The following is a 14,023-nucleotide window of genomic DNA, read 5'->3' on the forward strand; positions in this document are numbered from 1 at the left end:
TCTCTTACATTGATCTCTCTCTCTCTCCCCCCGCCCCCACCCCACCCCTCTCTTTTTCTCTCCCTTCCCACTCTAAAAGAAATGAAAAAAATGTCTTCAGTGAGGATTTAAAAAAAACACCCTGGATTCTCAACATGTGAAGGTAACTTGATGCATTTTTAGACACAGAAGGAATCTTCAATGTCAAACCCACCAACGTGTATGAATGAGAAAGTCTTTGACCTTTTACTACAACAAAAGGAAAAGGGAAAAAATAACAGAGTACAGCTTGCGATCTGAGGAAGGGAGGTATCTCAGTGTGTTATGAGGGCAGAGAACAGAAAAGAGAGAGAGCTGGCTCACAAGGCACTGAAACTCCTTACAGAAGCCAGACAATTAGAACAGGAGGTTCCTTAGCTTTCTATGACCCAATTCTGTGTACAGATGTATTTTATAAGATGAGCAAGTTTTATTTTATATTTACATTTTAAAATGCTTACATGCATAAAAAATATTAAACGGCTGCAAACACAGGGGAGACCACACCAGACTTCATCACTGGAGAGTGTTCACAGTTAACATCAACTCAGCAAAACTTGCCTCAAATATTTTCCATAAGTTTCCTGGAGCCAAACACAGAGAGCTGGGAAACACATCCTGCAACACACTCACAAGTTTAATGAGTAAACACTAATTGTAGAAAACAAAGCGGCACTAATGAGGGCTCTCCTGCAACAGGCTCTCAACCCCAACAAGGAAGGGAGGGCGTGGGGAGCTGCTCAGTGGGGCAACACAAGCCAGGGACGGTATAAAAGCCGACAGCCGGGCACCTCAGACACTCACACACTCACACGCACTCACACACTCCTCCCAGCTCACCTCCAGCCCCACTGCCACCATGGCCGCCTCCACCCTGTCCGTCTGCTCCAGTGACCTGCGCTATGACAACCGCGTCTGCCTGCCCAGCTCTGCTGACTCTTGCACTGACTCCTCCTGGCAGGTGGACGACTGTCCAGAGAGCTGCTGTGAGCCCTCCTGCTGCGCCCCCAGCTGCTGCCAGCCCACCTGCTGTGTCCCCAGCTGCTGCCAGCCCACCTGCTGTGTCCCCAGCTGCTGTGTCCCTACCTGCTGCCAGTCGACCTGCTGCACCCCCAGCTGCTGTGCCCTGGTCCCCACCCAGACCCTCATCTGCACCCCAATGACCTGTGGGCCCAACCCCTGCCAATCAGCCTGCACCAGCTCCTGCACACCCTTGTGCTGCACCTCCTCCCCCTGCCCGCAGACCTGCTGCGTGTCCGTCTGCTGCACACCCATCTGCTCTGGGGCCACCCTCTGCCCAGCCCCCTCGTGCTGCCAGCCCACCCCCTGCACCTCGTCCTGCTGCAGGTCCTTGTCCTGCTGCAGGCCTTCCTCCTGCTACAGGCCCTCCTGCTACAGGCCCTCCTCCTGCTACAGGCCTTCCTCCTGCTACAGGCCTTCCTCCTGCTACAGGCCTTCCTCCTGCTGCAGACCCTCCTCCTGCGTGTCCGTCATCTGCCGCCCCGTGTGCAGACCCGCCTGCTGCGTGCCCGTCTCCTCCTGCTGTGCCCCCTCCTCCTACCGGCCCAGCTGCTGCCGCCCGGCCTCGTGTGTGTCCCTCACCTGCCGCCCCGTGTGCTCCCGCCCGGCCTGCTAGGTCTCCGCCTCAGCAGCCCAGACATCCTGCTGCCGACCAGTTTGATCCTGAGCTGCTGCCCTTGCTCCTGAGCACAGTTCTCTCCCGGCAGCCCCCGGGGCCCCTCTGCTGGTGCCAGGACCTCCCCTCTCCCATCGGCAGGCACACAGGTGCTGCCCAATGCAGATTTGAACACGCCACCCACCCCTTTTTGGGAAAAGATGACCCACAAATCCCTCATTGGGGGTGGAGTGTGGGTTCCTGGGACACTCCCCTACAGGACTGGTTGTTTGCTTTCTATGTGACAAAGGCCAATTGCTAGAATCAATAAAATGTTTGTGCCAGGAAATATGTGTCTGCTTTCTCCTCCTCTTGAGCCCTCTCAACCACCCCGAATCTATGCGCTGCAGCTGGTAGAAGCCAGACAATGAACACATGTTCTCACATCCGAGTTCAGAGCAGCTGAGCGACAAGATCCAGGAGGGATGCCGTGTGCACACTCGTTTCCCTTCCCGACCCAGCAGCCCACCCTCCCCACACTGGACAGCCCTCCAAGGCTGGGCCCAGGAGGCAGGCGTGGGTGCTGGAGGCACGGACCCCGAGTGGACTTGGGCTCCTGCCACATCCATCCCCCTGCCCATCCAGGTTAAGGGGGAGTTTGGAGCAGAAAAACCTCTGTTGGCCAGGATCTGTGTGACAGGGACCCCTGCAGGGAGGACCAACATGGCCAGAATCTGTGTTGGATGCTCCGTGGGACTAAGGGCAGTGCTGCCTGAGGGCCACCACTGTCCAGGTGGATCCTTGGGGACAAGCGGGACAAGGACAAGATAGACTCAGGCCAAGCAGGAAAGCTGGGCAGAAGGTCCCTGCCGCCAAGGACCTGAGAAGGGAATGGGCCACTGGGAGTGGGACCTCCTGCCCTGGCCAGCAGGCATGGGGCAGAGGGTGCAGCAGGAGGATCCCACAGATGAAGAAGGGGCTCACAGCCCCCGCAGCAAGGTGGGGGGGGGCAGCTGCAACCCACTGTGGACAGTGCCTCTCCCTCCCCTGTGCCTCTCCCTGATGGTCACACTGTGACCAGCAGCATCATGGAGGAAGAGTAGACATAAGAAGCTGTCCTGTGGCCAGAACAAATGCCCATGAACACAATGGCCAAAACAACACAAATCTTCTCAGATCACAACCGCTTGATACTGGTAAGCAACCTCAAGGAAAAACTCAAAAACATTTAAACTCATGGAGAATGAATAACATGCTGTTAAATAATGAATGGGTTAACAATGACATCAAGAAAGAAATCAGAGACTTCTGGCCAAGATGGAGACCTAGACAGACACACTGCATCTCCCTCCACAACTAAGAAGGAACACAACTACCTCAAAACTAGAGACAACCAAGAGTTCCAGAGTATTGAGCTGCATGGAAGTCCAACAAACAAAGATATAAAGAAGAAATACTCATCCAGACAGGTAGGAGAGGCAGAGAGGACACGATGTGGTGGCGGCAGCAGCAGCAGCTGTGGTGGCAGCGGCAGGCCAGCAGAAAGCGAGTCACACATTTTAAAAAGTCAAGAGGGACACCTGTGGAGTGCTCCCAGCACCAGACCAGACAGAGCAGCTCACAGTCCCAGCGCCAGGGAAAATCAAGCCTCATTGCTTCTGACTGTGCAAACCAGTGGGGGTTGGGGTGGTGGAAGAAACTGCTGGTCTCTCAGCAGAGTCCGCCCATTTAAAGGGCCCCCATGGTCCTAGAACACCCACAGATGCACCCACTCTGGGAATGATAGCCAGGGCAACAGCTAGACAGAGAAAAGTTAAGAATAATGTAGGAAAGGGTGAAGCCATAGAACTTATATGCACAATCCATGGACATGAACTAAGGGGGGTGGGATTGTTGGAGGGAAGGGGGTTACTGGGCAGAGGGGAGCAAAGGGAAAAAAATTGGGACTACTGTAACAACATAATCAATAAAATATACTTTAAAAAAAAGAAAGAAATCATAAAGTTTCTGGAAACAAGTGATAATGAACACGCAATAGCCCCAAACCTATGGGACACAGTGAAAGCAGTCCTTAGAGGAAAGTTCATAGCAATACAGGCCTATCTAAAAAGGATAGAAGAATCTCAAATAATAAATCTAACCCTACAGCTACAAGAACTAGAGGAACTACAACAAACAAAGCCCAGAATGAGTACAAGGAAGGAAATAATCAAGAGCAGAGCAGAATTAAATGACATAAAGACTAAACAAACAATTCAAAAGATCAATAAAACCAGGAGCTTGTTCTTTGAAAAGATAAACAAAATCGACATGCCTTTAACCAGGCTCATCAAGGAAAAAAAGAGAGAGGATGCAAATAAACAAAATCAGAAATGAAAGGAGAAATCACAACTGATATCACAGAAATACAAAGGATTGTAAGAAACTACTATAAACAACTGTATGCAGAGGTGGATTTAACAGCCAGCACACTGGGTGCGTGCCCTGAGCCCCATCTTCTGAAGGGCCCTGCAAAACCCCAACTTTACACTTTTTCTAATGACACCAAGTTTGGTTTCATTACTACACTACATAAAATAAGGTTAACATGTATTTTTATTTTCCCTGTCTCTCTCTGTTTTTGAAGGGACCCAATATCTTCTTCTGCTCCCAGGGCCTCAACAGACCTTAATCAGCCACTGAGTATGACAAGAAATTTGACAGCCTAGATGAAATGGACAAATTTCTGGAAACATATAATCTTCCAACCTGAATCAAGAAGAAGCAGAAAGCCTGAATAGACTGTTAACAACTAATGAAATTGAAGCAGTAATCAAAAGCCCTGTACTGGATGGCTTCACAGGCGAATTTCACAAAACATTTAGGGAAGAACAAACTCCTATCCTTCTCAAACTATTCCAAAAAATTCAAGAAGAGGGAAGACTCCCAAATGTTTTCTATGAGGTCAGTATTACCCTATTTCCAAAACCAGGTCAAGACACAACAAAGAAAGAAAACTACATGCCAATATCACTGATGAACATAGACGCTAAAATCCTCAACAAAATATTGGCAAACCAGATCCAGCAACACATTAAAAAAATCATATACCACGATCAAGTGGGATTCATCCCAGAAATGCAAGGATGGTTTAATATTTGTAAATCAATAAATGTAATACAACACATAAAAAAAAAATAAAAATCACATGATCATATCAATAGATGCTGGAAATGCATTTGATAAAGTACAACACCCATTTATGATGAAAACACTCAGCAAAATGGGAATAGAGGGAGCATACCTCAACATAATAAAGGCCATATACAAGAAACGCAAAGCCAGCATCATACTCGATGGTCAAAAACTGAAAACATTTCCCCTAAGATAAGGAACAAGACAAGGATGTCCACTCTCTCCACTCCTATTCAACATAGTCTTGGAAGTTCTAGCCACAGCAATCAGACAAGAAAAAGAAATAAAAGGCATCCAAATTGGAAAAGAGGAAGTAAAACTGTCATTATTTGCAGATGATATGATAGTGTACACAGAAAACCCTATAGACTCCATGAAAAAACTACTCAACCTAATAAGTGAATTTGGCAAAATAGCAGATTACAAAATCAATATTCAGAAATCGAAGGCATTTCTGTACACCAACAATAAAATATCAGAGATAGAAACTAGAAGAAATTCCCACTTACTATAGCAACAAGAAAATTTAAGTACCTAGGAATAAACTTAACCAAGGAGGTAAAAGACCTGTACTCAGGAAACTACATAACACTGAAGAAAGAAATTAAGGAAAATACAAATAAATGGAAGCATATACCATGTTCATGGATGGGAAGAATCAACATCATTAAAATGTCCATACTACCCAAAGCAATTTATAGATTCAGCACAATCCCTATGAAAATACCAATGATATATTTCATAGACCTAAAATAAATACTTCAAAAATTTATATGGAACCAAAAAAACCCCAAATAGCCACAGCAATCTTAAGGAAGAAGAACACAGTAGGAGAAATCATAATACCTGATATCAAACTATACTACAAAGCCACTGTAATCAAAACAGTCTAGTGCTGGCATAAGAACAGGCATATAGATTAATGGAACAGAATAGAAAGCCCAAAAATATACCCAGGTCTATATGGTCAACTAATATTTGACAAAGTGGTAAGGAACATAAAATGGAGTGAAAAGTCTCTTCAACAAATGGTGCTGGGAGAAATGGACAGATGACATGCAAAGAATGAAACTAGACCACCAACTTACACCATACACCAAAATAAACTCAAGATGAATCAAAGACTTAAATGTAAGCTGTGACACCATAAAAGTCCTAGAGGAAAACAAGTAGGAAAATTTCAGATATCCCATGTAGCAATATTTTCACCGATATAGCCCCTAAGGCAAAGAAAATAAAGGAAAGAATAAACAAATGGGACTACACCAAACTAAAGAGTTTCTGCTCAGCAAAAGAAAACATCAGCAAGATAAAAAGGGAACCAACCATATGGAAAAACATATTTTCCAATGATACCTCAGACAAGGTATTGATCTCCAGAATATGTACAGAACTTATACAACTCAACACCAAGAAGACAGACAACCCAATTTAAAAATGGGCAAAGGACCTGAAAAAACACTTCTTCAAAGAGGACATACAGAGGGTCCATAGGCATATGAAAGAATACCCAACATCACTAGCCATTGGAGAGACACAAATAAAACCACAATGAGATATCCCTTCACACTGATCAGAACGGCCATCACCAACAAATCAACAAACAACAAGTGCTGGCAAGGATGTGAAGAAAAGGGAACCCTAGTGCACTGTTGGTGGGAATGCAGACTGGTGCAGCCACTATGGAAAACAGTGTGGAATTTCCTCAAAGAACTAAAAATAGAACTGCCTTTTGATCCAGGGATTCCATTGCTAGGATTATACCTGAAGAATCCTGAAACACCAACTCAGAAGAACCTATGCACTCCTATATATGTTTATAGCAGCCCTATTTACAATGGCCAAGTGCTGGAAGCAACCTAAGTGCCCATCTGCAGATGAATGGATCAAAACACTGTGGTATATCTACACAATGGAATACTATGCAGTAGAAAGAAAGAAGGGACTCCTACCATTTGCGACAACATGGGTGGAACTAGAGAGAATTAAGCTTAGCGAAATAAGCCAGGCAACGAAAGACAAATACTTTATGCTGTCACCTATTACAGGAAACTAATGAACAACACAAACAAATGATCAAAATTGAACCAGACATGTAAACAAGGAGCAGACTAACAGTGACAAGGGGGGAGGGGGGAGGGAGAGAAGGTGGTTAAGAAGGGGAAGGGTCTAGTCAAGGAACTAGCATAAATGACCCATGGACATGGACAATAGGGTGGGGACTGACTGTGGGAACAGGGGTGGGCATTGTGGGGGGAAGCAATGGGGGAAAAAGTGGGACAACTGTAATAGAAAAACAATTTTTTAAATGTCCATTTCTGTGTGGATTCTGGGCAAATGTTCTGTAAAGGGCCGGCGGTAAGCATTTCAGGCTTTGCTGTCACATGATCTCTCCCTTAAGCGCTCAGCAAGGATGTGCAAAAGCAGCCCTAGACAGCGCAGAGACACGCACAGGGCTGCGTCCAGTGAGACTTTCATTTACAAACAGGCTGCTGGCCAGGTTCCTCCTGCAGACGTGGGTTTGCAGACTCCGGCTTTAACGTTTCCTGTGCAGAATAAAAGTCTGAACCACATTATCAGCTCCAGTCGTCCTTGATGGCATGAGACACAAACGACTAAGAGGACGCGGAACTCTGAGTCGAGCCGGGATACTCCATGCACTACCACAGCCTCGGGAAGCCACTCGAGTCCCAGGTTGTCAAACCAGGTCTCCCTGTTTACAGAAGGGGAACCGGGCCTCAAAGCCGAGCTCCTTTATGGGGACCCTAAAACAGGACAGTGTGTCCCAATAGAGGATGCTGGGGAAACACGGTGGGGACCGCCACAGGGAAGTCAACAGTCGTGTGGGGACGCCCCCAGTGGGTATAAAGGCCGCCAGCGAAGGAGTCTGCAGAAACCCCCACCCCCCACTTCCACAGCAGCCAGTCCCACGACAGCATGTGCCCCACCAGCTGCTCCACAGGCTGCCAGGCTGGCTGCTGCTGGCCCAGCCACTGCCAGTCCTCTGTGTGCCTGCCCTTGACCTGCAAGCCTGCTGTGCACGTGCCCGTGAGCTGCCAGACGGCCTGCTGCGGGCCCGTGAGCTGCAGGCCCGCCGAGTGCGCGGCCCCTTCCTGCCAGTCCTCCGTGTGCATGCCTGTGAGCTGCAAGCCAGCTGTACACGTGCCTGTGAGCTGCCAGACTACCTGCTGTGGGCCTGTGAGCTGCAAGCCCACCATGTGCGTGGCCTCCTCCAGCCAGTCTAGTGGGTGCGTCCAGTACTCCTGCCCCACCCTGGTCTGCAGACCCATCTCCAGCAGTGCCCCTTCCTGCTGTTGACCATGAGTCTCCTACCCAGCCACTCCCAGTGCAGATGGGGCCACACCAGCACCCCTCCCACCCTGAGTCCTCGGTGGGCACGGCAGGAAGTCTGAGAGAGCCCCACTCTCCAACTCCCAGGGGCACGGGGCTGCTCCAGGCTGACACTGGGACTGGGTGACAGCGAGCAGCATCACTGTCCACTGGGGAAAGGCAGACGTGTGTGGAAGTCCCCTCTGTGGGCCAGACACGCAGGGGCAGCTGGAAACTCAGGGCAGAGCAAGAACGCTGCCCCCTCCCCAGTTCTCGCCCTAAACGAGGTGCTGGCAAAGGATTTCTAAGTTTATGAGGAAATGTCAATTTGTGGCCTAAAAAAATTATGCTCGTGGTATATGTACATTTAAATCTTTACTTCAGTCAAAGAAAATTTTCAACTAGATACCAAAAAATAGTTTTTATCAGAACGACTGGTCAAAAATATGAATTTACTGTCATTTTAAAACATGGGGCTGACGTTTCTCTTTTTGCTTTGTTCCACTACATGACATAATGAAAACTTTTGTGCTCCATTTTCTAAAGCTTTTCTTTGAAGAGCGTCATGGGAAACTTGTATAAATCATTCAGTACACAAGTAGCAAGTTCATTAGCAGAAATCAATGAAATAGAAAATTAGACCACACCGACAAGGCCAAAAGACAGTTCTATGAAAACACAAATCTTTGACAACACTGGCCAGTGGAAAAAAAGAAGAGACACAAAGACTATTAGGAAATTAAAAATATGAAATATGGCAGAGCTCCAGATAGAATAGAGATGTTGCACATAATCTTTGGCCGTTACAAACAATTTTATCCCAATAAACTCTAAAAGTATATCTCACCAAAATGAACTTTTAAAAAGTCTGAATAACCTTTAACCATTTTGGAAATTGAGTCAGGAGTTATAGCCCATCAGCCAAGACAGCACTAGACCGAGATGATTTTATAGGGGGCTGCTGAGAAATACGTAAAGAATAATTGTAGCTCCAAACTTACACAACCGCTCCTAGAGAATACAAATCATGAGCCAGTTCCCTTCCTCATGATGCGAGACTAACCTGAGCGCCAAAACCCTGGAAAGACCATAAGGTAAAAAGAAATGGACGCTGTGCTATTCTACCTGTAGAAGTTCAAAAACAGTCGAAACTCATGGGTGGTGCTAGAAGTCAGGGTGGGGCTGCTCTGGAGGATGGAGGAGGTGAGCGGAGGAGACACCACAGGGTCTGGGGGGTGGGTTGTACTCGCTTTCTAAACCTGGCAGGGAATGTTCACTCTGACTGTTCATCTGCTGTGCCCTGTGCTCAGGGTACTTTTCTGCATGGGTGTCATCCTGTAAAAAAATAAAATAAAATAGAAAATAAATTCCCAGGATAACTTCAGCACTATCAGACTGCCCACGTTTGGAACAGCTGACAACAGCAGTACAGTGCAGGGTGTGGAAGAGCTCAGCCCCGCCCGTGGGTGATGCAAACTGGGACAACCACGTCACTACTCTGCAGCGTGATTTGCAGCCCCGGTGTTGTGAAGGCATGCACAGCTACGCAGCAGCAGGGGTACTTCTAGCTAGAGTACCTGAAAAATGCCGACACAAGGAAAAGAATAAAGGAATGGAAATTTGCCGCATTCCCATTTGGGGCAGTGGCTTAAATTAAGAATAACCTCCATGCCTGAGATAGGAGAACAGAGAGACCGCAGTAGGGTCACAGAGTGGAATACTACACCGCAGCGCACAGAGCACACAGAGCTATGCCTATCAGCAGGGGTAAACGACTCCAGCACAATGCATTGAGAAAAAAAAAAGGACAGAATGGTGCACAGCTTACGATGGTATTAAACTACAGAAATGTGCCAAGGACAGTAAATGTATTGTTTCGGAGCATGGGTGAGACACCCTGACTCCAAGTGGGGGGGTTCCCGCAAGGGGAGCAAGGGACGGTTCTTCAAACGTAGCAAACCTCGTTTCCCCACCTCTAGACTCTGCAGGCAGCCCTTACCTGGCCACACAGCTCTCCCAGTGTGGCCCAAGGTGCCTGCACTGGCCTCCCAGCTCCCACCTACACCATCACCTTCACACGAATCCCCACGGGTGAATTCACAAGGAACCCAGTAAACCAGTACAACACCATGTGTGTGTGTGTACCTACGTGCGAGTCTGTGTGTTTGCATGTGCATGCATGTGTCGTCTGTGCTACTGGGAACCCCCTAGAGCAGTGGTTTTCAACCTTCCTAATGCTGTGACCCTTTAATACAGTTCCTCATGTTGTGGTGACCCCCAGCCATAACTAAAGCATAGCGATTAATCACAAAAACAATATGTAATTATGTTTGTGTTTTCTGATGGTCTTAGGCGACCCCTGTGAAAGGGTCATTCGACCCCCAAAGGGGTTGCGACCCACAGGTTGAGAACCGCTGCCCTAGAGTGACGACCTGAAGCAGGAAGAGGAAGGGAGGTTGACAGAAGGCACCGTCTGCAGGAAAGATCTGTAGTGACAACGAGAGCCCTTCCCGGGCTGGCTCCTGGCTCACAGTCCTCTGCTGTGAGACTGGAAGCATGGGGCAGGGCTTGACAAATCAACAGGGCAGTCAATGCGACCACCTGCTTGTAAAGCAGGACGCAGAATTGACATGAAAACAGAACAGGGTTCCACTTCTGCAGGAGAGATGGCTGCAGAGCCAGTGACAGCTGTCACAGCCTGAGCAATGCGTCCAACACAGCAGATCCAAACAGGGTGATCGGGCGTTAGGAACCTATGGGGAAGAACAGTTGCGACGCCACAGGTCTGGTGCCAAGGCCGCCTGGGACAGGAGCCTGCAGACCAGCCTCGTCCTCCGCCCTGAGCCCACTCCAGCCCCACGTCACCATGCACTACAACTGCTCCACTGGTCCCTGGGCTGTGTCCCCGCCTGCTGCCCTCTCCCGGGTGGTGGGAGCTCCTGCCGTGCCCCCTGTGTGCCTGCAGCTGCCCATCCCCATGTGGCCCAAAGCTTATAGCCAGGTCTCCTCCCGCAGCCTGGGCTGCTGTGCGCTCAGCCCCTGCCAGCCAGCCAGCTGCATGTCCCTGAGCTGCCAGTCCACTGTGCACATGCGTGTGAGCTCCAGGTCCATTGTGTGCGTGGCCCCCTCCTGCCAGTCTTTTGGGTGACATCAGCCCTTCTGCCCTGCCCCTGTCCTCAGAACAGTCCCCGGTGACACCCCTTCCTGGTGCTGACAAATCGTCTGGAAAACTGGGTCTGTGCTATTGATCTCTGAAACCTTTCTCTTTGTCTCGTTGTCAAGACCCCCCACCCCAGCCCTGGCCAAGTAGGTCAGTTGGTTGGAGTGTTGTCTTGTACAACCAAAAGGCTGCAGGTTCTATTCCCAGTCAGGGCACACGCCCAGGTTTCAGGTTAGATCTTCCATCAGGGTGAGTACGGGAGGCAACCGATTGATCTTTTTTTTTCTCTCTCTCTCTCCCCCCACCCCCACCCTCTCCCTTTGTCTCTAAAACCAATAAACATATTTTCAGGTGAGCATTTTAAAAAAAATTAAGCAATGTAATATATTACATTAACAGAATGAAGTGGGGAAAATCATGATCTTGATTGATGCAAAGAAAAGGCTCTTGACAAAACCCAATAGCATTTCATTATTTTAAAAACTCAGCCCTGACTGGTGTAGCTCAGTGGCTGGGCATTGGCCTGCCAGTTCTATTCCTGGTCAGGGCACATGCTTGGGCTGCGGGCCAGGTCCCCGCTTGGGGGGTGGGGCGGGGGTGAGAGGTCACTGGTCAATGTTTCTCTTACATGTCAATCTTTCTCTTCCTCTCTTTCCCTCTCCCTTTTCCTCTCTCTAAAAACAAATAAATAAATTTTTTTAAAACTCAGAAAACTAAGAATAGAAGTGAAATCCCTCAACATGATGAAAGGCATTTATGAAAAACCCACAACTAACATCACACCCAGTGATGAAAGACTGACAGCTTTCCCCTTGCGACCAAGAAAGAAACAAGATGCCCATTTTCACACTGCTAGTCAACATTGCACTAGGAGTTCTTTCCAGAGCTATTAACAAACAGGAGAGATAAAATGCATCAAAACTGAGTAGGAAGAAGGAAGATTATCTCTATTATAGATGGCATGATCTATATATAGAAAGTCCAGAAAAGTCCACAATTGATATACATACTGGAATAGAATTGAGATAACAGAACTAAACCTATATGTTTACAATCAATTGATTTTTGACAAGGGTTTCAAGACCATTTAATGGGGTAAAAATCATCCTTTCAACAAAAGATACTGGGAAAACTAGATTTTCATGGACAGAAGAATGCAGTTAGACCCCCTACCTCACCCCATATACACAAATGAACTCAAAATAGATCAACAAGTAGAATGTAGGAGATAAAACCAAAAAAGTCTTAGAAGAAAACATAGGGGAAATGACTCATAACCTTGGATTTGACCATAGATTCTCAGATTTGACACCAAAAACAAGAACAACAAAAGAAAAAGTAAATAAGTTGGACTTCATCAAAATTTAAAACTTTTGTGACTCAAAGGACATTATCCAAAAAAGTAAAAAGACAACCTAGCGAATGGGAGAAAACACTTGCCCATCATCATATGCAAAATAAGAGTTTAATATCCAGAATACATAGAGAACTCCTACAACTCAACAATGAAAGGACAAACAACTGAACTGAAAAATGGCAAAGGACTCGAATAGACAATTCTCCAAGGAAGATACACAAATGGCCAATAAGCACGTGAAAAAACAGGTCAACAACTGTAGTCATTAAGGAAATGCAAATCAAAACCACAACAAGATACCATTTTGTACTTACTAGAATGGCTATATTTTTATTTATTTATTTTTTTAAGAAAAAACGAGCAAGTGTTGGTGAGGACATGGAGAAATCGAAACCCTCAAGAATTTCCAGTCGGAATATAAAATGGTGCAGCCATTTGGGCAGTTCCTCAAAAAGTTAACCATAGAATTAGCATGTGACCCAGAAAGTCCTCTCCGAAGAATATGCCCAAAAATAACTAAAAAGGGGGGGCTCAAATCTTTGCAGCCTTATTCACAGTAACCAAGAGGTGTAAACAACCAGATGAATGGATACACACAAAGGGCACACCCACACGATGAACTATTATACAACCATGAAAATACAACAAGTTCTGATTCGTGCTACAACATAGATGAACCTTGGACATTACGCTAAGGTCACATTTCAGGGGTCTCCCACCTGCCATGTCCCAGCGTGGCTCAGACATCCTCAGGGTGGCCAGGACCCTCATCACCTGAGACCCCTTTCTTCTCCAAGTCCCTGCCCCCACCCTGGCGTGCCAACTCGTGCAGCTCATGAGAGCCAGCTGTGCCACAGTCAGGACCTTTGCAGGCTGGTTGTTGGCAGCTGGAAGTCAGCCACGGGGAAATCTTCACAGCGGCGTCGCTGGCAAACCTGCCAACCCGGGCCTTTGGCTTCAGAGTCTGCTCCTTAGCCTCAGCTCTCCCATTGCCTGGGAGCAACACTCTCCCTCTGACTCTGGGTCTAGCCAAGCAGCCTGCCTGTACTCAGTCCCCTCCTAGCCGAGGTCCACACAGTTCTCAGCAAAAAGGCTGTAGAATGTCTTTGTTCTTTTTTAAACTTTTTATTTTTCGATTGCAGTTGACAGAACATCTTTGTTCTTGATTTTAAAAATGACTTGCCTCCCAAAAGAAACCTCCTAGCCTCCGAGACAACGCTCCTGGAGGTGGCTTCCCTCCACCGTCACACTGAAGGCTCATTTTCTCGATTTCCATAGAAGAAGCTCCTTTCTCAGAGCTGGCGCTCACTCTCCGGCACGCATTGTACATTCCTGCATAAACCTCACACTGCGGTTTCTAATCCAGCTT

General features: G+C 47.4%; 2 protein-coding genes across 5 annotated transcripts in view; one reads left to right on the forward strand and one right to left on the reverse strand.

The window, feature by feature from the left end:
• TSPEAR (thrombospondin type laminin G domain and EAR repeats) overlaps positions 1-14,023 on the reverse strand; it is a 129,868-nt gene that overhangs the window by 100,489 nt on the left and 15,356 nt on the right. The window lies entirely within an intron of this gene.
• On the forward strand, positions 878-1,654 carry LOC150020641 (uncharacterized). Of its 4 annotated transcripts, XM_090264072.1 has the most exons (3): positions 878-1,147; positions 1,262-1,365; positions 1,489-1,654. In XM_090264072.1, the coding sequence occupies exons 1-3, from the start codon at positions 878-880 to the stop codon at positions 1,652-1,654; spliced, it is 540 nt and encodes a 179-aa protein (XP_090120198.1). The 4 variants fall into 4 exon arrangements, with proteins under 4 accessions (XP_090120198.1, XP_090119025.1, XP_090118316.1 ...); XM_090262899.1 differs by having other exon boundaries at positions 878-1,365; XM_090262190.1 differs by having other exon boundaries at positions 878-1,139; positions 1,209-1,654.

Source organism: Furipterus horrens, unplaced genomic scaffold, assembly GCF_987537825.1.
Source record: "Furipterus horrens unplaced genomic scaffold, mFurHor1.1.pri manual_scaffold_1, whole genome shotgun sequence".
NCBI lineage: Eukaryota > Metazoa > Chordata > Mammalia > Chiroptera > Furipteridae > Furipterus > Furipterus horrens.